Consider the following 26,266-nt stretch of genomic DNA (forward strand, 5'->3'; position numbering starts at 1 on the left):
TTAAGAAATGCTTTTGAGCCATTAGATAGTGAATTTCAAATTGCAATTCAATTGTCATGTTCCATTCGATTGCAATGAGAAAAAGACAGATTCTTATAGAGACCTGAAAAAATAAGAGCAACGAGCATTTAAAGTTGTAAAGTCGGTCTTCCATTGCTTAGGCCATTATTAGATAACAAATCAAGATGTTCCATGATGTGATCAACTGTATCTGACAACAAGCTTCGCGGGGAGCTGAAATTTCTTACAACCTCGACTTCAGCAGTGAAAATTGCCCGCACTGATCGATGATCAGACAAACTTGACTTGCATCTCTCATATTGTTTTTGCTTCAAGCCCTTACCGTGCCATAAAATTCGATCGCACCTACAAAATTGCTATACTTATGAATGACACTAAATAAATATTTTATATTGGACATTGTAACTTACATTTTACTCACCATGCTGGGGCTCTCCTTTTTTCACCCTTTTTACCCTGAGCACATCCATAGTACGCATCTGAGTTTTGGTAATATTTATATGTGGGGGAGAATGCAATCACCCCCTCATTCCAACCTTCGAACACCCGACCCTCAGAGACCTCAATCCTTAACTACAATTTGATTAATATCAGAGACATTTTGATAGTATGAATCAATGCATGGATGCAAAATGTAAAACATCTCTACCTGATCCTTCTCTAACAAGATGTTCCACTCCTTCTGTTCCACTAGTGACCGCGTCTTGGCCTCTGGCAAGGAGATTCTATAGTTTAAGTCGCCCAATAAGACTATACGACTGCACGGAATAAATTTAAATTAAGTGGAGCTTGATGAGAGCTGCTATGGTAATTAATCTATAACTTGAAGAATGGCTTAATTTACTTCAAAGAATAAAAACTCTTAATTGATGTTTCTACCACTAGACTTGCTTTAGGTACTCCGAGCATTGTATAATTTATCCTGGTTGATTGCTATGCTTTTCATAGCACAAAGTTCTGATTCTCCCTTTATCACTTCATGATCTATGCTAATTTGGTGCATGTAGTGAGTGAAGATTCTCTTTATGGTGGTTTAACCTTTTATCATGGCAACAAGATCAATCATTTTCGATCGATATTTTTTATTAACATGACAGAAGATTGCATGCAATACGATCTGATTTGAAGTATATATGATCGAGAGTATCCCAACTTTCAAGTACCTAATTTGATAGTAACATAAGCCCGCACAGTATAATCTATCCTAAGAATTAATTCTATAGACTAAAATCAATTTTGAATAAAAAATGCTATATTATAATATTAGAGATACAAGTGGGTAGTTGCTTGAGTTTTTGTGTATCTAAATGAAATCTGTCACTTCTTTTATTATGTCAGCAAATGGAAAAATACAAGACTTCACAACCCAGATCCATAGAATATTAACAAGAATCAAATAATGTTATGCATGCTATAATTTTATTGGGAATTTGCTAACTTACTCATGATCCAGGATCTTCTGCGGCAGATTAAGAGAAGGGCCACGAGGAAAACTTGTTCTTGAAAATATATCCATGGCATCTGAATTTCTGTGCACCTTGTCCCCTTCTTTCCCACCCGAAGCCAAATGGCAGCATACAAAGCAGAAGCTGGTTTCAAGCAAGTAAAATCTCACAGAAACTGAACCCTGTGCACAAAAAGAATGTCCAAAAACTCCAAGTTTCAACATCTATATCTCAATGCCATCTAATTTTAGTTTTGATATCTAGTATCAGTTTATGTTTTGGAAAAAGATGGCTGACCTTGTTCCCTAAGCAGCCCATGATGCCACAACCAACGCATGAGACACTTGGGTGGCGAACATGCTGCCAGAGATCACCTCTCACCCAAACCGAGGCCAAAATTCCAACCATCTGTTTGCTTATGATGCATCTGAAGTCCTGCGCTGTGCGCTCCCTGGAACTGCCATCCTTGGCTGGGTGCACCTTTTGCTTCTCCCCTACCTTGGATTCTTGGATTCTCTTTTGGTTGGTAAGAGACTTTCTCAGTGCCGTTCGAATGAGCGAGTTCCATCTCATAGGTATCCTGCACTTTTGGGGGCCTAGGATATTCTTAACACTAAGCGGCACAATCTCTTGGAACCTGCAATGGAGCAGTGATATCTGACGAGTAAGAGCCTAGTTCTTGTAACCTTGTCATTGCTATTAGTCATTTTTAGCTAATTCTAACTGGAAGAAGTTATACAAGTACCCAAGAACATATATATCATAAGAATTATTATTGGTGTCCAACCAATCCTCCAAATTCAAATCATCACTTGGCACCACCCCTCCAACGTTCCAAGTGCCGACAAACACTCTTAAACAAGAAACAAGAGAAAGCAGAGTCATGTTAAAGTTATCCTCATTGGAATCTAATACAACTGCAAAGCTGAATTTATAGTTTTGGAGCTCACTTGTACTTAAGTCTGCCCTTGTGATCATTAAGTGGCCTCTCAGGCAAGGTTGGATGGTCCAAACCATTGACATCAGGCAAGCTTTCAGTGGCTGAGAAGTCGGTGGCAAAGTGATTGCTACTCAGCGGCCAGCAGAGGAGCTTGTTGGCCACCAGCTTTGGCCACATGACCTAAAACAACATAAGTAGTTACCATCTTTTGATTTTTAATCTTTGTTTTGGAGGGGGAAACTAAAGAGAGGGATGCTTACTTCTCCAAACTTTCGGTCGGGTTGCATGACGCTAGGAGATGGCGGAGGGAGGGAGAGGCTTGTGAGCAGAAGGAAAGGAGAATGAAGGATTGGATGTAGGGGTGCATGAATGGAGAAAAAGGTAGAGGGAGGAGGGAGGGAGTTCATGTGTGGGAGCCTAATAAGAAGCCTTGGCAAACACTAAAAGATATAGTTTGGCAAGTTGGAGGGGAAAGGAGCAATAGGTGTGACGTTGAGGATAATGCAAATCAAACTACTTTCTTATTGGTGGGAACTTGTTCATTGTTTGAGATATTGGTCAGATGGGGAAGGAGATGGGAGAATGAGGGACCGTGGTCTCTAGTGAGACTACAATCTAGAATGTTCCTGCTTGGACTTCTCTTATTTGATGTCTAAAGATTGGTTGATGAAGGCTAGGGAAAGGTTGGGAGGGTAGGGATGGTCATGTCCACATAGGCCTGCTCGCACATGAGCAACTTGGTTAGGCAACTTTTGTGCTCATGTGTATGTGTTTAAGGTTGGATTGGCTATTAGATAGTTCGCTTAGAAACTTGCCCATAGTCGTCGGAGGAGTAGTATATAATGCTTGATTTAGATTGAAAAAATTGTACGGATTTTATGAAACTCTATGCTATGACTTGAATCCATAGTCAATCCTACCCCTTCCTCTGTTCCCACCTATGTCATAAAAGAAAATGGCCTGGGTGGGTGGGTGGGATCGCCGAGCCAGAATAGATATAAATAAGAAAATCTCAGCTAAGAGGGTCATAGAAAGAGCAGGTTATTAATTTGGTCAAATTTTTAGGTTATTGCCCCATAACATTTTTACTTCAGTAGTTTATTTCATTTTTCAGATATTGTTAGTACTTTCATCTTAATTGTACATTTTTTTTTCATTTTCTCTTTTATCTTTCAACTATTTTATCTCTCTTTGCACTCAGAGTACTGCCCCCAAGTTCAATTCATCTTGTATATATATCCAATTGATCATTGGCTCTGCAAACCATGAATGAAATTTTCGACAAAAATGATCATTAAATGCCACTATGTCTGAACTCTGCTGAATATAGAGTTGACTTGATGGATTTCATACTTGTTGTCGAGGCCATGCTGCAAGAGTGCAATGATGAATCAGGAGAAACATGAGCAGGAAGAAGAGGCTGGAGAGAGAGAAAAGAGCCTTGTTTCTAGATTATATTCTGTTTGGATTCTCATGAGGCTGCTACTGAATTGAAGTCTCTAGAAGGTAACCAACCAACGAGCGAAATCATATTAAGGTGCAGTTGCAACTTCTCTACCAAAATATCATCATTGTAAAGTTTAGTATTGAAAAGTAGCAACTATGAGTTATTAGGCTCCAAGATCACAAGGAGCCTCGTTGCTTTGTTTATGATATTATCATTCTTATATGTACATAAGCTAATAATGTGCTCGTCTTCACAATATTTCAATGCACAATGGATCTTTTCACATTCAAATGTTTAACTCTACAACTTTTTAGGTGCCTTCTTCTATAGTACCACAAAGAAAAGATTAGAAAACTCCCTTTTCTGTGACTACTTTTAATGTTCCAATGAGGAAAGTGGAGTAGCATAGCACTGGATAGCATCTGTTTATAAGATGTTATGTTCCTGATGCGAGGACTCATGCAGGCATGTGTTTAGTCCCATATTGATTATTCGCTGAGAAAATCTTGGATACTTATACAGGACTAAGGAACCCAAAAAATACCTTCCGACCAGCCTTTTAGGTAAGGTTCTAGTTTGTTACAAATGGTATCGGAACGAACTCGGCTCATAGCCTATGTAGACTATGAGACACTGCAGTATAGGTTCATGGAGGCTAACCACAGGCCAATCGTGGTGCTTGTGATTAGATTTAAATGGATTTGAACTCTTAGCCTCACAAAGACATCAGAGCTTGAATAGGGAGAGTATGTGAGGATCCGTGCAGGCATGTGTTTAGTTCCACATCGGTTATTCACTGAGGAGATCTTAGGTACTTATACAAAACTAAGAAGCCCCAAAAAATATCTTTCGACTAGCTTTTTTTTGGGTGAGATCCTGTATTGTGACAAATGGTATCAGAGTGAACTCGGCCTATAGCCTATGTGAATTAGAGGACACTGCAGCACAAGTTCTTGGAGGCCGACCACAGGCCGATCGTAGTGCTTGCGATTATATTTGAATGGATTTGAACCCTTAGTCTGACGAGAACGTCAGAACTTAAATAGGAAAAATATGTAAGAACTCATGCGAGCATGTGTTTGGCCACACATCAGTTATTCACCGAGAAGATCTTAGATACTTATGCATGATTAAAAAAACTCAAAAAATACCTTCCGGCTAGCTTTTTTGGATGAGGTCCTGAGTTGTTACACCTGAAAGCATATGATTCATTTCTAAGAGAACATCGCGGAATAAGCTTATGTATTCAGTCATATGCATGTTTTATTATTGTCTCGCAGGCTTAGTTTTAGCTCCTACAATTGTGGAAATTGCCTTGCCACATGTTTTTTAATAGAATGTAATAGGAACCATCATGTACCACCATCAGTCTGCAGCCAAGGCTCTGCATGTCTTTTTTCTAGGCTTAATTATCTTAGAAACAGAGGGCGTTGGACACCTTTTTTACCCAAGATAAAAAAAGGGAATATATTTCAAATGGTTAGAGGTACAAAAAGAAAACATGAGCTGAGATAATTCAACTTTGTCCTACTTACTGAAATTACTTAAGAGATCATGAGAGTTTCTTCTACTACCAGCCATCCCAGAAGCTTCTTAAGATCAAGCTGCTAGATTTTCGTACTCTTTCACTTCTTTCACTTGCTACTTTAACTTTCACCAGCTTCTACTCTGGCAGCAGCCAAATGTTCAGGCTACCAAGACTACTTAATTATGCCCTGTGTTCTGCTATGTGTTCTTTAAGATAACACTGCATATTTTTTCCTTTCCCTTTTGTCATGACACATTAGTCCTCAGCAAAACTGTTTGGATGAAGAACTGATGTATGTGTACCAAAATATTGAGGCTATTCTTTGAAGATGGTAACTGGCGGCATTTAGATTGAAATAAAATATTTCTTACGATGTATAGTTTTTTGTGTGCAGGTCATAATGATGAAGTGACGGCATAAAAAAGAACTTGAGGTTCTTAAGAAATGAGGCCAAGCATTACTAAGGTCACTGTGAGGCAACAAACAACTGGTTTCTTTCTTGTAAAAAATAATGTTACTCAAAGAAAACTAAGTTTGTCCACTATTTTCACCATTCTTCCATATCAAGATTAAGATACAATATGTGACACACATTGAACTGATATCTGAATTCATTTTGAACCAAGCATCCTTCAACTGGTTAGCTTAGGAGTTAGGCCTCCAATACATTCAAAAAGAAAAAAAAAAAAGAAAAGAAAGCATGCCTCCTTAAAGCAATGAAAAAATTATATTCATCGGACTGTATTTATGCTTTCTACATGGTGAAGAAGTCAAACGAATAACGTAATGCATCAGAGGGAGCTCGGGCGGGGGCGGGCCGTGGGAGGGGATAAGGCCGCAGGAGGGGGCTCGAGAAGGGGCGAGCAGAGGCCGGCGGCGGCCGGGCCTTTTTCTTCTTTTCTTCTGAGAACGGGAGATTAGAAGGGGAAGGGGCACGGAAGGGGGCAGGGCCGCGGGACGGGGCTCGGGAGGGAGCGAGACGGGGCCGGTGGCGGCCGCGGGAGGGATCTCGGGCGGGGACGGGCTGTGGTCGGTGGCGGCTGCCCCTGTTTCTTCTTCTTCTTCTGGGAATGGGAGATCAAAAAGGGCAGGGGTATTTTCGGTATTTTTTAAAAAAACAAAAAGGGCTCAAGGACTGAGAATTAAACTTAATAGAGATAATGGACGGAAGATTTTAAGACCGGTCAACGGGGACTTTTTGTTATAGCGTGATCTTTTGAAGGGTGGAGAATTAATTACCCCAATTAATAATTTGTGAGTGTATATGTGTAGATATGTATACATGCATACATACACACATGCTTTTGAGAGAGAGAGGGAGAGAGAGAGAGTCTGGAGTTTGGATCTTGCTGCTAGCCAGCAGGCAAGGATTGAGAGGTCTTTACGTTAAAGATGGGGACTCATTCTTTAAGTATTTTTTCAATGGGTTTTTCTCTCAAAAAGTTAATTTTCATGCTTTCAAACTAATTGATGTAACATTCGTCATCTTTTGCTTTAAAAAAGAATGCAACATACGTCATCTGTTTATTATTAGCATTCTTTTAATGTTCTTTATATAACAAGTTGCAACATATCAACCTTTTTAAGTAATGGTTGTTTTATCTTATAAAATTTCTAGCGTCATCTATGAATAAGTTTTCTCTTTTTTAAATTTCATAATTCAATAGATTAACTAGATAATTACAGTTTCACCCTCCGAAGTTATAAATAAGATAAAGTTAGTGCTCTCCAACTACTTTATGTTTCGTTGGCTCTCTATGATCATATACTATCGTAGTTTTAGATGCATTTATTTTTCTTTTTTGCTAACTACTTGTGTAAAGTCGAATAATATATTTTTATCCACTTATCCACGCAAATGTTCAAATGCTCAGAAGAATCTTTATGTTGTCATATAAATTTCAGAAAGAGAATCATATATACACTACGACACAAATACAAAATAAACAGTTGTTTTTCAACAGTAACACTTCGTTGTTAGATATGGAATCCCTAGTTCCATAAATAAATTGGTGAATTTTCTTATAACATAATCAATCCTAATAGCAAATGATGGAAGGCAAAATGGATCGTCCTACTCCAGCGTGGAGCCACCCAATTCCGGCCGAGCAGACCTCACAGCCGAGCATGCCAGACCTCGGTCTCGCTAAGAGCCAGACCAACCTCGGACTCTGTCAAAAGCCGAGTCGACCTCGGCCAAAGGCCAGGCCGGCCTCAGACCTTGTCGAAGGCCGAGCCGACCTCGATACGAGCCCAAGCCGACCTTGGCCCTGTCAACCTTAATCTCCGTGATTCACGCCGCCTCTAGCTAATGACCAGCTGATCACGGTTCGGCCCAAGACTTACAGGTAACGGTTGAAACCCTCATCTTATAAAAGGAGTTAGAGAAAGACCCTCCGTAAGCAATACAAAGCAATTCAAGGACCATGGACTATGCCTTGCTGCTGATCAGCCTTACTTGCTGCCACGTATGGCCATACCCTACCACACCTGCCAAGAGCCATATCCTGGCACACCAGCCAACACCATGTCGTGCATAAGGATTGGCCAAACCATGTGCCACAAGCGAGCCCTGGCCTTGGCCGCACGTCACCTGGCCAAGACCATCTCCTCCTATGATGAAGATAGACCATACCTCCACCACCTGGGCACCCTTGCCCTTGTGAGAACTATAAATAAACCGTATCAAAAACACCCAAGGACTTTTGGCCCGGAAAAGGCTGAATCAACTCTAACTTAGCCATTGGAGGGCCTTGGCCGAAATTTCCGGCTAAAACTTTGTGCAGGTACCTGGAGTGCAGGAGGTGGCCCTCTTTCTCCGTTCCGGCCGGCGTCTTCTTGGCTTCCTCCGGCATGGTCACCCTCAGGCCAAATTTCAACCCCAACAGCAAATATTTTCAGAGTGAGCACTTCCATTGGTGGGTGTATTAGAAGTATTTCTAATTCAATACAGAATCGTAGATAAGTAACCTCTTATTCATGAAAATAGATTTGGGTGGAAAAATATCAGCCACAAACCTAGCAAGAGGGCAAAGTATCTACATATGCGGCCCCACATACATACACAACTAGGCATGGATATTACTAGATTAACATACCCCTTATTCTAATGCAATTATTGCTGCATTATTCTATAGTGTAAGCACAAGTTGCATGAATAAAAGAAGGAGTTGCTCACTTATTTATTAGTGGTGAGAGATGATGATGAGGAAGGTGGAAAAAAATCCATGTCTGATCCCAACGACAACCACTATCCCATTCGGATTATATCTTATATTGTGAAGAAATTGTTTTAAGCCTTAGACGAAGTCAAACAAATTGTGAGGAACAACTGTTGAAAGTAATCTCAAATTTACTTTTTTCGGTGTGAAAGTGGCTAAGCTCATATCAGTATTACTTACATAGTAGAAAAGTACAAGGGTGGCCGGCATCCCTGAGGAGGCTGCCGCTTGTGTGGCTGCCGTGGTGGTTTCCACGGCGTCCATATCAGCCATGTCGAAACATATCACCCCTGGAGCCTACATTTGCTATGTGTAGGAGAAATATCGAACACCGCAACCTCGGACTCGAACAACTTTGACAACCTCAGCATAAATCAAGGCATACAACTTTGGCCTCAATCGAGGAGCCCGCCAACCGAGGTGAACAATTTTGCCTCCGATAGAGGAGCCAACTGACCGAGGTGAACAGTTTTGCCTCCGATCAAGAAAATGATCGACATGTGCCGATAAAGACTGACAGTCTTAGCAATCAGCCATCTGGACAGCGATTGGCTATCACAACAGTTCCGCATTCGACTCATGGTCAGTACATATGCCGCCTACGCCGAGGTCGTACTACTGGCTGCCACCTGATCATTGGTGCACGCTAATCTAGGTAACGACAAAATTGACTCTTCTATATAAAAGGGCACTTCGGGGGACCTCAGGTACGCAATAATGTGCACTACACAATATCAGAACCACACTCTGCTAAAATCTTTTCCTTCCATATTGTTACCTCTCTATTATGATTTAGGCATCAAAGGATCCTCCGCCGAAAACTCTCCCGACCGGAACTGCTCTGCCAAGTACATCTACTCCGGCGAGACCGCTCCGAATCCCAATCTGGGGAGCGATGGCTGACCAGGTGCATGTGGTGCGCCAACGACTGAGAGTAGCGGCTCGGCTAACCAGATTTCAATCGGACCAGCTCTGGTAATGCTGCTATTTGCTGCAGGCCATGGACTATTGTGATCAGTGCCTACACCCAGGTTGAAGTGCTCATTGTCCACAAGCGCAACAGGTTCTTCTAGCAGAGCAGGTTTCGAGATTTGCAGCAATCCTTGCAAGGCCGAAGCACGACATTGTGAGGCATATGACGTAGCGCGTGCTCCTCGCAGCCTTATGTTGACGATTCCACCCTTTGTTTGATACCAATGTCGTTGGGGTAGGGCCCTTCTTCTAGCGCCAATCTGTTGCCGCAGAATCCGGATCGAGGTCGGAGCTCAATTTGGATGACCCTAAGGTCGGCTGAAGACGAGCTGAGCAGGCTGGTTGAGGTGTCAGATGCTGGTCTCTTCCGGGGATAGATTGCAGAAAGTCTACTTCCTGGAGAGTTTTCTGTGGGGGACCCTTCGATGCCTAAGTTAGAATAGAGAGGCAACAATATAGAAGAGAAAAAATTTCAGCAGAGTGTGGCTATGATATTGCGTAATATGTGTCATTGCATACCTGAGGTCCTCCAGACTGCCCTTTTATATTGGAGAGTCGGTTTTGTCGTTACCTGGGTCGGCATGCACCAGCGGTCAAGTGGCTGCTAGTAGTATGGCCTCGGCATGGGCGACGTACAGTATCGACCGTGCACCGAATGAAGAATTGTTACAACGGTCAGTCGCTATCACGATCGCCGATTGCCAAGACTGTTGGTTCTTGTTGATACGTGTCAATAGGCTCCTTGGTCAGAGGCGAAGTTACTCATCTCGGTCGGTTGGCTTCTTAGTTAGGGCCAAAGTTGCCTATCTTCATTTATCCCAAGGTTGCCAAGGTCAAGGTATCCTATATTTCTTTCATCACTGCTAAATACTAATTTAGATTCTTGTCATGGGCGAGGTTCATTTCCAAAGGATATGGGGACTTGCTTCAACCTCTATATCCATAGATCTTTATTCTGCAAGCAATAGCTCAGTTTGTCCGGGAGCCTAGGCTCCAGCCAACGTAGGGATTAGGTAGGCAAAAAGTCCTGACAGGGGAATAGGCCCTCCAAGTTCTTTGAATAAAACAAAGAAAATAATACTTTAGGTTTCGAAGTACCTGAGATAAACTTTGTTTATATACTCGTTCGGGTTTTGTTTTTTGGAAAGAGAAGATGCTTCTTCAAATGGTTGATATTATGGATACAGAGCATTTAGAAGCTCAGATTTTGTTACATCTAAGGACTGAAGGTGTGAGCATGAGCTAGATATGTACTCGTTCATACAAAATCTCCTTTGGCAGAAGCCTTTTCCATTTTTTGAGTTAATTATTTAGGTATTTAAAATAAAAACAATATCACTACAAGATTTGTAAGTGCTGGGGTATGACCATTGAGGTAACACCCAGGTCATTTCCATCAATATGGTCCAATATATGAGATTTGACCTGATCCAAGAATTTAGACCAAACCCAACATTAAAGAACCTAGATCGATTTGTTTCAATATCAAAATGAACACAAAACAGACCTATTCTGATGCCAAAACTTAATCAGCAGTAAATTGGATGAAACGAAGCTTCATAGAGCTATAATTCTACCAAAACCTAGTGATTGCACGAATAGGGAAATTAGTCAGGTTCTCTCTTACAGAAAGAGTGTAGAGAGAGAAGCTTGAAGTATTTGCGGTGCTTATTGTGCCAATTTTTTTTTTTTTTTTTTTTGAGAATATGCTGGCTATCTGATTCTTCTTTAGGCTCATCATGATGATCATGCATAATGACTTCTGACTTCATGCTGCAGATCAACACTCAAGATGGGCATGAGGAGCGCAACTATTGTCCTTGTTAATGGAATGCGAGTACACACATATATATACATCTTTATACGTTCAAGTTCACATCCTAGGATTAGGATCCTTTAGGATTATAAATCCTAAAGATCTTTCCTTTCTCTCTTTCTTGTCATTTCTTCTTTCTTCCTTCTTTTTTTTTGTTTCCTTTTAAACATCCATAAAACTAAAAATAATATTCAAAAATACAAAATTAAAAAACTAAAAAATACTATACCGGCACCATGCCAATATACATTATATACTAAGTATCAATATGATATATTTTGGTACTGTACCATATCGATTAGGTATTATACACAATATTCTCTATTGAAATTGCAGATCTTGATATAAAATTTTCGTCCAAAAAACCAAAATTTATTTAACAATTGGGATTGTACTTGGACTTTATCTAATTATGAGGTACAAAAATGTTAAAGTAAAAACACTCTTTAGAACCTTAATAATATGTTCATGCGCAAATACCAGCAAATTATAGTGATTCGAGCCAATGAACTAGGTCACAAAATCTAGACCTAGAGTGTGTCAAAGATAGTAGATATGCATGGGAGGATAAAAAAGCCGACGAGATTTCTAATGCGTACTCTCCATCCCATAAAGAAATACATTCTTAATGTCAAGCTGGTACACAATTTAGAGATGACCATGGTCCGGGCCCTGGACCTAAACTCTAGTTATTTTTAATCAAACTTCGGGCTAGGCCTATGTAAAATTTGATCTTTGTTGCGCCTAAGCCCGACCCATGATAAGCTTTAGTATGCAATAGCCATATGTGAGTGGTTATATGGCCTATTTGCTTTAGTATACAACAGCCATATGTGAGTGGTCGTGTCCTACTGCAGCAAACATCTCCGGAGTTCTGACCAGAATCAATAACATGAAATGCCTGGGTCTTACCAACAAATTTGTAGGGTACATATGGGAGTGCAGCAAAAGCTTTGTCATGCAGTGACCATAATGAAACTTAGTAATCCATGGCTATCGGCAGGGGGCACAAACTGTAGCTCACCTTGGAAGCCATCATGCACATACGCATGGTGAGAAAGTATCAGAGGAAGGTGAATAAGGATAGGAGCGGATAAGGAAACAAATAAAGGGCAAGTGATAAAAGGAGATCAAAACAAAGTAGTAAAGCGGGAGAAGTAGGTGGTATAAAGTGGCATTCCGACCCTATTTCTCATCCAAAAAGAGGAAGGAAAAAAAGTGCCCATACCCAGACGCAGGAAACCATCAGAGATATTAGCTCGAGCACAGTAAAAGCTTCATCCAATTCAGATAAATATATCAGCGAAGCCACTAGACAATTAAGTTTCATTCAATACAACATGGCAGTGCTGCCTTGCTCTGGCGCTAAAAATATACAAGAAGCAACTGCACAAAACAGCATCTACCTCCATCCCAGGAAGTGGCATTCCAGGGGGAAAAGGTTGCAGTATGGGCTTCAGCTGGACGTCTCCTATCTGGATGGTTTTATCATTGCCAACACTGTCAGTTATATTTTTATGCTCTGTTTATAGCATCAAGTCGGGCGTTCAACCAATCAATGATATCTTTTGCTATGTGATCCCTTTCAGGTTCAAAGAGGAGATCATGCAAGAAGCCTTCATATAGTTTGATGGACTTATCTGTCGATGAGGCTTCATTGTAGAGTCTTTGGGAGGCTTCAGGATCAGTTACCGTATCGGCTGTGCCATGAAGGACTAGAAATGGGACTGCAACTTTGCTCAGGTTCTGCTGCAAGTAGGATGTTATGCGGAGAATCTCATGACCAGTCCTCACTCTGAGAGAACCAGTGAACACAAGTGGGTCGGAATACTTGGCCCTCACGGCCTCGGGGTCACGGGAAACAGGCGGTCCACTCCTATAGGAACCACTAAATTGGTATTTTGGAACCAATAGGGAGAATATTGGAGCAATGACCTGCCATTCAGAACAAAATAAAACCAATAATAAAAATCACATTCATATAGGTAGATGCAATCTTTCATTTGCAGCAGCAACAGATGTGATTGCCCAATGAGACTATTAATATGAAAGAGGTATTTTAACATTGAAATTGAGCAGCTATAAAATTTTTCTCACCAAAAATGAAGGTGTATTCCATTTATATATTACCATATTCCCATTGAAAATGCAGCATTATCTCTACTAACCTAATCTAAATCACCAGTGGCCTTTCCATGGATTTATATTATTCAAGGATAAGCTTTCCTTTGACTCATGATTATTAATGAATAATTAATAATGACACAAGCAAATACAAACTAGGCATTCCCCAGGCTCATATATCTATCTAGTGCTTTTGAAGACATCAGCCACTCTTTAGTGTAAGAGGCATGCAGAATGACAATGAATTATTTAATAATTCCAAAGGGCCTGTTTTTTGGATTCTCAAGATTTAAGCTTGCATGATATCTGATAGCGCTGGAAAGGGCTTCGAAATGAACTGAATCAGGAAGACCGCTGATCCCATAGTCCCAAGAGTTCAGGAATATGAGAACTTCATGTGATTTTCGGCATCATAGAAATCTTGGGATTATGGAACAGGTGGCCTCCTTAATTCGGCCAATTTTATCCTGAATCTCTCTGCTCTTTTCAGCCCTTCAGACTCAGGTATACCCCACAAAAAGGAAAGTTGAGCATCCACATGGCCAATAAATAATTCAGTCCTCATCTCAAGTGCAGCATAACAATAATATAGAATTGTTCCTAATCCACAAAACTAGGTGTAAGGAAGAGCACAAAAAGTCCAAGAAACATATTACGATGTCCAGCTAACTGGAAAGAAATTTCAGATTCAAAAATTAATACAGGCATCAAACAGCATCTTATTAATTATTTTTCATAATGCCTATTCTTTCCTATTCAAATGAGCATATAATAGGAAAACGTTTTGTGGCAATGTTACCGGGAATATCTTTTTATAAATTAGTAGCTAAAATTGAGAATTTCCTTTAAGATTAAAACTCTAAAATAACAAAGAGTAAACGTTTAAAGCTTCATCAATTTATCATGTGGTTCACAGGAGCACATTGCCGTATGTTTATTTATATACCTTAACATAGTTTAGAAACCCAAGAAACAACCTGTGAAAATTTGACATAAGAAAATCTTAAAAGCATGATGTATACAAACAAAAGATTCTTTATGCTATAAAACTGTGATATCGGGAATCATAAGAAGGTCAAATTTCCAGCCATGGTGACTGGGGGATCTTCCACTTGATATAAATTTGGCAAGGTTTTGAGGATTGGCACCACCCTTTTCCACTTCAAGTCATTCCTTATTCATAACAGCATAAGAGTTTACTGGTAAACAAAATTAATTCAGCTTTATATTGCAAAAACTCTGGAAATCACATTGTTAATATCTATTGCACTAACACCCACAGTGGCGTCAACACCCATTGCAGCCACTCATTGGACATTTGAGGATAACGCAGTCTAGAACATGTGCCTGTGACCTTCTGATTTCCAAAGAGAGCAATATACTTACAGCAACAATTGGATGAGATGGCTGAACCCCAATGGCAGGTGATGTCAAGACCACACCTTCAACACAAACTTTTACCTTTGGATCCAATGCTGCCTTCAAATATTCAGAAAACAGCAAAGCAGCTCAATGTAAATGCACAGCACACATGGCAACATAAGGTGTAACATTAGGCATAATGACTAGATGCAAAACTTAACATAGAAGAATCTGAATGCTAACCAATATAATAATCCTGAATGTGTCATACCTTCAGAACAATAGCACCACCAGTAGAGTGACCAAAGCAAAAGCATGGCAACCCAGGATTCTCCAACAATATCTTTTCCAAGAATGCTTTCTGTATACACAAGAACTGTCAGCTGGAGAATTCATACAGTACAAATGTATTTTGTGCTTCATTATCACAAGTTGATCAAGTGACAATACCAGATCATCAACTGCATAATTGAGAGAATGAACATAACCATGCAGCCAATCACTTCCTCCATGTCCTGTGGAGAAAACAAAGAATGCAAAAAATAATATTAGAACGGTAGAAGACTTTTACCCAGACATTGAAAAATAAATTGTCATCTCTTTTATATTTTTTTCTTTTTTTGGACTAAACAAATTCTGCCTTTCTGCTCTGCCCAAATGAATAGTCACAGATCCACTGTTTAATAGTTCAGACAGTTTGCATTTTAACCAGTGAAGAAAACCTCACATCTGACCAATTCAATATAGAACCTTCCAGGTTGGCCTTATTATCAGAAGTTTCAAGACCGTCCATAGAGGGACTATTTGTTGATAGACATAAAACTGTCAGATGTGACGGTCAAAAACTTATATTATATTTCAGTGATGTTCAACCTGACAAAGGCCTTCCAAATTAACCAGTCCAGAATGGTGGATCAGCACAAGGATGATGATCAGAAAAAGAAACGAACAAGCATTTTTTTGGAATATAACAGCAATCTTCCTATCTCAAAAACTAAAAAAACAGCTAAGCAAGCAGGATGTTTCTGCTATACAAAACTTATTCAAAATTCAGTAGTATGCAGACAACTAGCAGCCTTGCCTTGTCTCAATGAAGATCGAGGACAATATTTTTCAGTCATGGTTAGCAATCAGGTCAGTGTATATATGTCGGTTTGAAAAATTGATTATCCATTTTTTTTGGCAATAAAATAACCACTCATTACTAGTAATCCGTGTCGCTCTCACTATATTCCATATCCATGTGGATATTCAGTATATCTCCATGAAATAAACGGTCAGACCACATTATAAGTCTGAGCTTCCAATATTATTATTAGGACATGCAGAAAGAACAAGTGAATCTAGCTACAAGTTTTTATTATATATTGGCAAACTTCGATATTCAACTGTATTCACAAATGACTAGCTGACCTGACTTGTCTCAATCAAGATAAGGAATCTTAATCCAAGTCATGGGTGATACAGTACTTTGAAAACCTGAAAACAAATTGAATCAAGTACTCCTGAAAGTCAATCAACAGCAATACTCAAACAAGAGTTTCCAAACCAACACAGAATCAAGGAAGTCATGCATGGAATGTTTCAAAATTCAAGTTCTTAAGACATAACATTTCATCAAAAAGCTATATAAGCAGAAAATGGAAAATAAGAAATTTAGAAAGTGAATTGTCAAAAGATAGAAATTGTAAACTTTATTGCAGGGACCTTCGCATTAATGAACATCATAATTGCCTTACATTCAGTAAAAGGAAAACATACATGATAACTACACATGATTTGGAACTCTTGTCCGAGTGAAGATATTCTTAGACAAGTGAAATGTTGGAAAAGAGTGATCATCAGACAAAGTCATTTCCAAAATGTGCTTTCCTAGGCTCAGGAATTCATCTCAATTATTTCTTAGTGGAGACCTACAAATCCTTAGAAGCCTCATCAAAGTTTGTAGTAGGCTAGTGTGAGCTACACAATGCAGGCAGCTTTCTACAAAAACAGGCCACGTGGACCAGGACAAACAGACAAATACGCCAAATTTCTACTTTATCCACATGAGATCCTGCACAAACCACTTCATGTCATACATGTCCACCAAACCCACAACTTCTTGAAAAACACTGGGGCTTCAAACATAGGTTACGCACTAATCTGTGGAATTGTAAGGCAGTCTCATCCCATGAATAGATTGTGAAGATGATATTTTGCAAATAGCAGGACAGAACTTTCTTAAAAGATGAACACGAATGTAATTTTGACTGAATAAGTGATTCTCCAGGCTAAATTTCCAACCAACAGTTCTTGATGCATCAGGCATCCTAAATTCCCATGAATATTAATTTCTGACAAGCCCTGATAATTATAAAATAATAATTGTTGGACAGAAAACTTTATGCTTAAGTAGGATACGATCCAAAAGAAATATAAGCAGTTGATTAAAATATTTCATCCATAAAGTAAAAAAAGATTGACCACATATCGGGAAACTCATTAAGGAAACTTTGGGTCCTTCACCACCCGTAATTTTTCCAATACCAAGGGACATAAAGATTGAACATATTCAGTATAATCATTCAACAGAATTTCTAATGAGATGGTGCTATATAAAATTTTGTCTTAGTGCTGAAGATTGGACAGGAGTCTTGTAAGAAAGGCTAGTTTAGTATGTGTTGAAGAGTGTAACAGAAAGGGAAGAACTAAAGTAACCTGAACAAAGGTTGGTAGAAAAGAAAATGGAAGTACTTGAAATAACACTAGAGGTAGCCCTGAATAAGATACTTGGTTAATGAAGATTAACAAAGCTGATCCTAATTGTGGAGATGATGCTGAATATGGTTATCTAGAAGTGAGAAAGACTGACTAAAAATTAGATTTTTTTTGCATATCACACCTAGGATTTTGCCAATATTGCATATTAAACCTTCCCTTATCCCAATTTGCAAATCAACCAAGATAAAGTTGTATTTATTTGTAAAATGGCCCTTGGGTTAGGTTCTGTTAGTAGAACCCGGAGAAAGCATTACTATTGGCATTTGCAGGAATTAGGGCTTCTTCCCCTCTTCCTCTCTACTTTTATTTTTCCTTTATTCCCTCCTATTAGTGCTTCTTTAATTTTTTTCTTTCAATGAAAGTTTTGAGTTTTAGAGCACTTTCATTTGTAGAGAAGGGAGTAAGGGTGTGATGTTTCATAGGCAAATTGCCCATGTTTGAAATAAGAGTTATGTACTAGGGAAAAAAACAAGAACTCAAAGTTGCTCTCAAGAGGGCACATGTATTGGCTCCCAGATAGACATTTTACCCCAATTTCTGATAATTATGCATAGAGTTTGAAATTGGGTTTCAATTGTAAATACTTTTAATTGAACTTCATAAAGTTTTCTTATATGAGTACTCTTCCACCTTCTTTACACGTGGCATTACGAGACATCAAAAAGATTGACAAACCCTACTAAAGCCACATGTCATATGCTCAATCAAAGCGATGCTCAATTGTTAGTTCTAGGAGTCTAGCATCAAGACCTACATGACAATTCGAGTATGGGTAAGGAGGGCTGAATACACCATGGTGCACCATACCGGCCTGAACCGGATGGGACGGAGCATACCATACCGTACTAGTTTGGTATCGGTATCCGATACGGATGGCATACCGATACTCGTACACTAAAAAAAATTTCGTACCATACCGTACCGACACTGTGCTAGTGTGGCACCAGTACGGGGTCCGGCACCGAGACGGCGAACCTATACACTATAAATAATCAGGCTAAATATGTATATAGATAATGCAGCCATGTAGCCTTTCCAGGTTCAAAATGCTTAAACTTTAAGGCTTGTGATTCACACATTTATTAAGTATTACTATATTTAATTCTTCAAACTTGGTATTATCATTAGAACTCAATTTATTTGTATTTAAATTTTAGTGCTTGTTTGCACAAAGCCATATTTTGGTGGCCTAAATTTGGTTCCTTGAGAAGCTTGGCGATAGTCTAGAGGATGTTGGTGGGGCAGGGCTCGGCACTACAAATGCAGAGAAGCTCGACGCCAAAGATACAGTCAAGGTGGTGGCTAAGGTAGGTGATGGACCAACAAAGGATGACAGGAGAAGGATCCTAGTGGAGGGGGCTCGTAGAGGGAGGTGATGGGGCGCTTGGAAAGGATGAAGTAGAAGTGAACCATCATTGCCAATGGTTAGCGATGACATCGGCGATGGTGATAAGAGTGAGGAGGCGGGGGGAGTTATCAAGGAACCATAACTAAATTAGGGAAATGGGAAAGTAACAACAATGGAGTGAAGTTTTTTTTTTAACTTTACTGTAAGTGGACCCTAATTGAGAGTAACTAGGGGTACAACTATCTTTTAGCACCCTTGGTTTAGTTAACCAGGATCAACATTTCAAATCAGAGAGGGTAGCCTAACAACAAGCACTTCTTGCAAATAAATATAACTTTGCCTGGATTAATTGGCAAATAGGGATAAGGGGAGGTTTAGGATGCCATATTGGCAAAATCCTGGGTGTGGTATACAAATAAACTCTAAAAGTCAAACATTCTTGTGGGAGATCGCAGAAGAATTTTATGGTTGTAAGTTGTTGGAGAGCAGATATCCTAGCTGTCATTTAGTAATCTATACAATTCACCAGATTTAATATGATGTGAGAATATCTCTCACCTTGCATACTTCAAATGCCACCATCACCATTTGTGTCAACCACTAGACGTCCAAAACTTAAGCTATTAGGAAAGAGGTCAATAATGTATAACGGGTCTTAACACCCCCCCTCCTCACGTGCGGCATGGACCATGCACTTGAAGGCATAAATGAGTCAAGAATGACTTAGAAAGAACAAGTCAAGAATGACTCAATCAGGAACAAGGTTAAGAAAAGAAAAGAACAAGGTCAATCGGACCGGCTCCGGCCGCGCCACTGTCTGTTGGAGGCTCTGGACTGCTATGGCTAGTGCCTGCACCTTTAGAGTGAGCAGGTTTAATTGCTCATTGTCCACAGGCGTGGCGGGTTGTTCCGACGTAGCAGGTTTCGGGCTCTATGACAACCCTCGAGAGGTTTAAGCGCGGCATTGCGAAGCGCGTGATGCGTCGCAAGCTCCTTGTGACTTCATACTAACTGTCTTTCCCTTCGATGAATGTTGATGTTCCGAGGATTGGTACCCTTCCTCTAGAGCTAAATTATTGCCGCCAAATCTGAGCTGAGGTCGAAGTGCAGCTCAAATGACCCTGAGGTTGGTTGGAGATGAGCTGAGCAGGCTGGCCAAGGGGTGAGGAGTTGAATCTCCTCCGGATGTGGCCTGCAAAATGTCCTTTTGTCAGAGAGTTTCCGGCGAAGAACCCTCCGATGCCCAAATCAAAATAGCTAGGCAACAACATATAAGTAAGAGAATTTCAACAGAGTGTGGTCTTTGTGAATAATATTGTGTGCGTACCTGAAGTCCCCCAAGCTGCCTCTTTATATAGGAGAGCCTATTTTGTCATTACCTGATCTGACGTGGCGTGTAATGATGAACAAGTAACGGCCTGTAGTACGGCCGAGGCGTGGGTGCTAATCCACATAGGCGGCAGGCAGCACTAGTGGGATGCAGACCGTGGCGTTGCCACGGCTATGGGCTGCTAGAGCTGTTGATTGTTAGGACTGTCAGTTCTTGTCGATACGTTCTAATTGTTCTCTTTGGCTGATACCAAGGAGCTCACTTCGGTTGATGCCGAGGAGCTCCCTTCGGTTGGTCGGTTGCTTGGCTAGGATCGAGGTTGTTCTCCTCGGCTTATATCCCACATAAAAGGGGTAGGTCTAGCCCAAGATCGAGGTATCCAATATTTTTTCCAACACCACCCACTTCTTGAATCTAATATAAAATCTAGCCCAATCCTACTGAATTTTCTAAACAGACCCTTACTCTGATAAAGATTCTAGAAGAATGCCAAAATGGTGACCATATGTCTATTGCCAAAGATAAAAGATGATATATGACATATCAAAAATTACATATTTATCTAAGTAAAGCATAGAATTGACCAACTTCTAGAGAGAACTATCCAAATAATAGAAGATGATGCCCTGTCAATAACTTACCAATCCAATCCATTGCATACACTTTAAATCCATTATCATTCAGTTGCTTCGCGAAATAATTATATCTTCCACTGTTGAACATAAAATAGTTGCCTTCAGCAGAATTTGAAATTTTTTACACAAGCTCCTACAGCTGCCTTAGTAAATTTCCATGGAGAGAGATATTTACACACCTGTGCTCATTCAGGCCATGCAAAAGAACCACCAGTCCCCTACACCAGAAAAACAAAAATCAGCAGGTGACTTTAACAGAGAGGTTTTGAAATCCTGAATCTGTAACTTAGAAAGAAAAAAAGGATAAACCATTGGTGCAAGCCACAATGGACATGTACAAGGATTCTACATCATTCCTCCTCTATGACATAGAGTCATAAAATTTAACTTCTGATGGTTATTTACACCAAAAATCATGGTATGTCATATCGTACCGAACCAGACAGTATGAGGCATACCGTATCGTACCAGTTTGGTACCGATATATGATACGGAAGGCATACCAACACTTAGTACGCCAAATTGGCCTCATACCATACTGTACCGATATAGTGATAGTGTGACACTATGACATGTCAAATATATTTTCTGTCACATGAATTGTACATGTCAAATACATGAATGCAAGCCCATGACAACATACAATTTTACTAGAGGCACAATTTAAGGTTCCATCAATGCATGCTTTGTGGGCCAAGAAGCAAATCCGATGGCCTAACAAGTCCTGATGCCCTTAACATGCATGCTGGTTGGTGCATGATTCACTAATCACTAGGGCCATCGGACACTCCAAGGCCCACAATATATGCATTGCCTATTACATGTAGGACCTATGAAAGCAGGTATCAGCAAGGTAAGCCACATCTCTTCAATTACCACCACTAATCTGTTGGGCTGCTCATGTGGAATGAGATGCAGTAGAATCTCTAACTTGCAAATGACCCCAAGAGAATAAGTAATAACTCTTATAAATGAGGATGCTCATAGCAATTGATTGCTTTATCCAAAATGCCTACATGATGATGCCATATTCCTTGCATCTACTTCCTTTTCCCCAAGTCAAATAATTCCTATGTAAAGGATTGGCATAAGAAATAGCCAGCAAGGAATCACCCCACTCTTATATGCAACAGAAAAATAATTGATGCTCAAGGAATCAAGCTTTAGGTGCTCAATTCTTAAATAATGATAACAACAAAAGCATCTTTTGATGCCTCATAAACCTACTGCCCAATCTACAACGGTCACAAAACCAAACAAATTAATAACATCAACTACTAGGTCGCCAGAAAAAAGCCACCCCCTGACAGCTTTCAGTCTTCTATCTTTTATGTTAAAATAAAAAAAGAAAAAAGAGGACCACAGCTTTGGTTTTTCAACCATACCGTGCCAATAGAAGAATGTTCTCTTGGCAGAAGGGATTATTAACGGCACGATTAGAAAAGCCAAAATGGATGGTGTGGGCGAGTGAGGACAAAACGTACCGTTGGTAAATATAAGAAAGAGAAAGATAAAAGATTTCACATTACGGTATCTATAACCATATGGGACCAAAAACCTTCGAGCTAGACGGGGCACCGTGGATTATAAATAGGATGAGATTGCTTTCCAAGACGATCTGCTGACTCTAGCTGAGTTTACCATCTGTTGTACATCACTTTTAAATTTTCTTATTTTCAAAAAATAAAAACAAAAACACTATTTTTATATACTTTTTTTAATTTTCAAAATATAAATATATTTATCTTATTATTTATTTTTAAAATAATAATAGCGGCAGAAATAATAGGCAGCAAAAAACGCGCCAATAATATGCCGGAGCTGATAATGGTGTAGGCACCGTTATGGTGGCAGCAAAAGTAATGAAGTTATAAGACCGAGGCTATAACGGTAATGGTAAATGGAGAGCTAGCAGAGATAGCAACGAAATTTATGGTGCGACCATGAAAACGGCGAAGATGTTGACAAGTTGATAACGATGGAAGGAGAAAGTGTTTGAAAAAAGTATTTTTATTCTAAAAATAATTTTAAAAAAATATCATATATCTTTAAAAATAAAAACAAGATCAGGTACAAAAAGCAGGTTCTCACCGTTTGACATCACCTGTGTCGCTCTGACCGTAACATATATTTACAGTTAGTAAAACATTTAAATATAAATGAAAGAAAGAAAACACTAGAAGCCCGAAAAAAGTATACCGAAAAATATTCTAGTGGAACCCACAATGTGACACGGAGAAAGCGACCGCCTTCTACGGGCTTCTCGTTCTGGAAATAGTATTTTTTTCAGTTGAGCGCAACCCCAAAACATCCGCAATTCTAAACTGCGCAGTGATGCAATAAGCCCAGACTGTGAGACGGGTCCGGATTCCTGTTTCTTTTTTTGGTGCCGTTTACAGAAATCGATAATAATACGTTGAAATAAATAAATAGATAACAAAATTCCTATCAAATAATCTTAAGTAAAGTAATATAGTAAATTTAGAAACTTTAAGTAATATTTTTTCGGAAAGCGAGAGGGAGTGCGTACTTGGTTTGAACGGAAACGGGCGCCCACGACTGGGTGAAGAGCGTATCCCCTCTCGCCGTCGTGAACAGCGCAAACCCCCGCTCGCTCCTCCGGCCCTCGTCCTCCTCCTCCTCCACCCCCATCCGCCGGATCGCCATCCCCCGCCTCGCCGCCGCCTCCTGGGATTCCCTTGGCCACCACGGCAGCATAGCCGCCGGAACCGTCAACACCATCGCCCCTCCACTCCCTGCCCCCTTCCTCGCCCCGCTCACCACCTCCCCCGCCACCGCCACCGTCGCCGGCGGCCTATCCGCCGCCGACACCACCACAGTCCGCCGCCGGAACGGGAGGAGCAGCAGCAGAATAAAGCCGTTCAGGAGCTGCAGCAGGCTCCGGAGGGCGTGGAGCGAGACGAGCGACAGTAGCGCGTTCACGCGCCCGCTCGACCCCGACGTCATGATCAGGGGCCGCGGCGGCGCGATCGCTGTGGCCGGCTTGATCGCGGAATCCATTTCGATCGACGATCGCCGCCGCTGAATCCCCAAGCTCCGGCTCCTCTCCTCGTGAAACTGGCGCTGCTGGGGGATCCTCGTAACCGCAAGGCTCGCCCCGATACAAAGCATATACGCCGATGTAGAGGTGCACAATTCAATCTTTTCCCTGAATTCGTCCTCTTTCCCCCCGGGAATCAGAGGAAATGCAATAATTCTCGAAGAAACGAGAGATTCCCAGAAGAATTTTAGAGCTAGGGTTTGAGATGGAAGGATTTGATTACCTCGCCCTCCTTTGGTTTTATATGGGAGGAGGGAGAGAAACGAGGGCGAGGGGAGCCGAAGGAAGAACCTGGGAGGGCTCCCCTGTCCTCTTTCGTCATGATATCGAACGGAGGGCCATGAGGGCGCCAGGTGTCCTGTTTACGTCCGTGTGATCACCTGGCCCGTTGCGGCGCCTGGCCGCGTGACGTTGGGAAGTAGCCTCGCGTTTGGCTCCCCCGGTTGATGTGCGCCACGTGGCACTCGCTGTCGTGAGGTCCACCGGGTACGTTGGACCGGTCGGGTTTATTCTCTTTTCTCCGGTCCGGTCTGGCCTGGTCAACCGTACTTCCGTTTCCTTTGCGTCAACTTACTCGTCCGGCAAGGAGAGGATTAGTAGCTGTCTTTGGACAGCTATGAACCTTACTGCATGGTTGGGAACTGGTGGAAGCGGGACCCACGAGACATGCATGCGCCAATTATAGCTTGACACATCATCATAAAAAACGATGGATGCTGTCTTCAAGATGTGAAATTATTGGACCAGGTCCAAACTAGATGTGGTGTGTTCCTTGTGCCGTTTGGGTTGATTTAACAGCCAGCTTGAGTCCAAGAAGACCATGAAAACAGGGATCTAATTTAATCCAAATTAACCAATACGAAAACAAGCTTGATCATCCAAAACTCAACTAGGCCCAACTTCAAAATTTTTGACCAAAAAAGTTAGATAAGTTAGATTGAGTTTGATGCTCTTTGATCAGGTTGGTTCGATTTAAGGCCTAGGTTACGTCGAGCCAACAATTATATATTTATATTATATGTACATAGGTTTTCTTAGAATTGACTGTGATTGGAATATCAGCAGCAAATATGGGTTAGTCTCAGGTCCGAACATGCGCAAGCTCTATTATGAAAACCTAAATGGATTTTTGGTTGTGTTAAATAACCCAAACTTTCAACCTAAATCAAGCTCAACTTAAATTTGGATGGACTTATATCGATCCTAGACTAATCCAGGTTTGGTAACTGTTGATTGCCTAACCCAATCCAAGCAATGAGTTGGTTAGGTTCAGTCATGTCAAACTGTCCTAAGTTGCAGCCTGAATATGGGTTCTAAGAGAAATCGATTGTTAAGGAAATGCAACAATCGTCACAAAGTATGTAAGTTTAACCGCGCTGCAATAATATGTTGATTGATGCAAATTCTAGGCAAACTCTGCCCATGGTAATCTTGATCAAATCAATATTTGTCCGGCTTATCAACAGTCATAGACAAACAAGCAAAGAATCAAAAGAAGAGAAGCATTTTTGTTTTTATATAAATAAAACTAGTTAGTTGTTTTTTAAATTAGTGTAGACTATATGCAGCCTTCTTCAGACAAATAAAACTGGATAGATAGTCTATTGAGGTTGAACACCTTTTCCATAGAAAATTTTCTGATACTATATTCAAGAATTTATACTGTCAAAGAAATTAGTGGGATACAGTAAACAATAACTTGTGAAGACCCTTTATACAATGACTTTTATTAGAACAAGATAGATAGTTGGTTGCAAGACAATAGGTCAAATTAACCATAACCCACTTTAATTCAGTAGTAGATTGTTTTGCCTCTGTTTGGAGAAATGATGCCGATTTTAAAAAAGGTCCCTTCGTCCTCTGCAAAAATAGTCTGCGAGTGTTTGGCAAGATAATTTGTAATAAGTCAAGTCTTCTCATTTTGTTCCATTTTAATCTAAAACCAAACAGGATCAGTAAGTGTTGTTTCATGTTAATGGAATGTCAAGATAAGTTCTTTGACAGCATGGAACGGACGCATGGATCATGATGAAATATGGAAAGCGATTTGGTTATGAAGTTGATCACCGTGACTTGAAAAATATTTCAGTACAAGCACATCATGTTGGATCATAAGCATAGCTAGTGGCCAGAAGCAAGATAGCTTTCACTTTCACTTGTGCTCCTCGATGTGATATATTATGTGTTTTGGCAAAGTGAACAGCACTAGCAATAACTGCCAAATTGAAGATAGCGAGGCCTTAGCTCTATACA

The 26,266-nt window shown here is 40.4% G+C and overlaps 2 protein-coding genes across 4 annotated transcripts; both read right to left on the reverse strand.

Annotated features, from left to right (window-relative positions):
• LOC103719263 (type IV inositol polyphosphate 5-phosphatase 9-like) lies at positions 1–2,894 on the reverse strand. 2 transcript variants are annotated; one of them, XM_017845749.4, is made up of 8 exons: positions 2,667–2,894; positions 2,417–2,586; positions 2,212–2,319; positions 1,764–2,103; positions 1,464–1,648; positions 671–779; positions 443–594; positions 1–366 (listed from the first exon to the last, which is right to left on the reverse strand). In XM_017845749.4, exons 1-8 carry the CDS (start codon positions 2,811–2,813, stop codon positions 129–131), a joined length of 1,449 nt encoding a protein of 482 aa, XP_017701238.2. In that variant the 5' UTR covers positions 2,814–2,894; the 3' UTR covers positions 1–128. The 2 variants fall into 2 exon arrangements, with proteins under 2 accessions (XP_017701238.2, XP_088577579.1); XM_088721453.1 differs by lacking the exon at positions 2,212–2,319.
• Positions 2,895–12,622: 9,728 nt separating this feature from the next.
• Positions 12,623–24,310, reverse strand: LOC103719255 (uncharacterized). 2 transcript variants are annotated; one of them, XM_008808405.5, is made up of 7 exons: positions 23,483–24,305; positions 21,132–21,170; positions 20,959–21,029; positions 15,327–15,391; positions 15,148–15,237; positions 14,901–14,993; positions 12,623–13,325 (listed from the first exon to the last, which is right to left on the reverse strand). In XM_008808405.5, exons 1-7 carry the CDS (start codon positions 24,082–24,084, stop codon positions 12,906–12,908), a joined length of 1,380 nt encoding a protein of 459 aa, XP_008806627.1. In that variant the 5' UTR covers positions 24,085–24,305; the 3' UTR covers positions 12,623–12,905. The 2 variants fall into 2 exon arrangements, with proteins under 2 accessions (XP_008806627.1, XP_088577580.1); XM_088721454.1 differs by lacking the exon at positions 14,901–14,993 and having other exon boundaries at positions 23,483–24,310.
• Positions 24,311–26,266: the final 1,956 nt, after the last annotated feature.

Source organism: Phoenix dactylifera, chromosome 5 (genome assembly GCF_051530095.1).
Source record: "Phoenix dactylifera cultivar Ajwa chromosome 5, Ajwa_hap1_PhDact_Kaust_v1.1, whole genome shotgun sequence".
Classification (NCBI taxonomy): domain Eukaryota; kingdom Viridiplantae; phylum Streptophyta; class Magnoliopsida; order Arecales; family Arecaceae; genus Phoenix; species Phoenix dactylifera.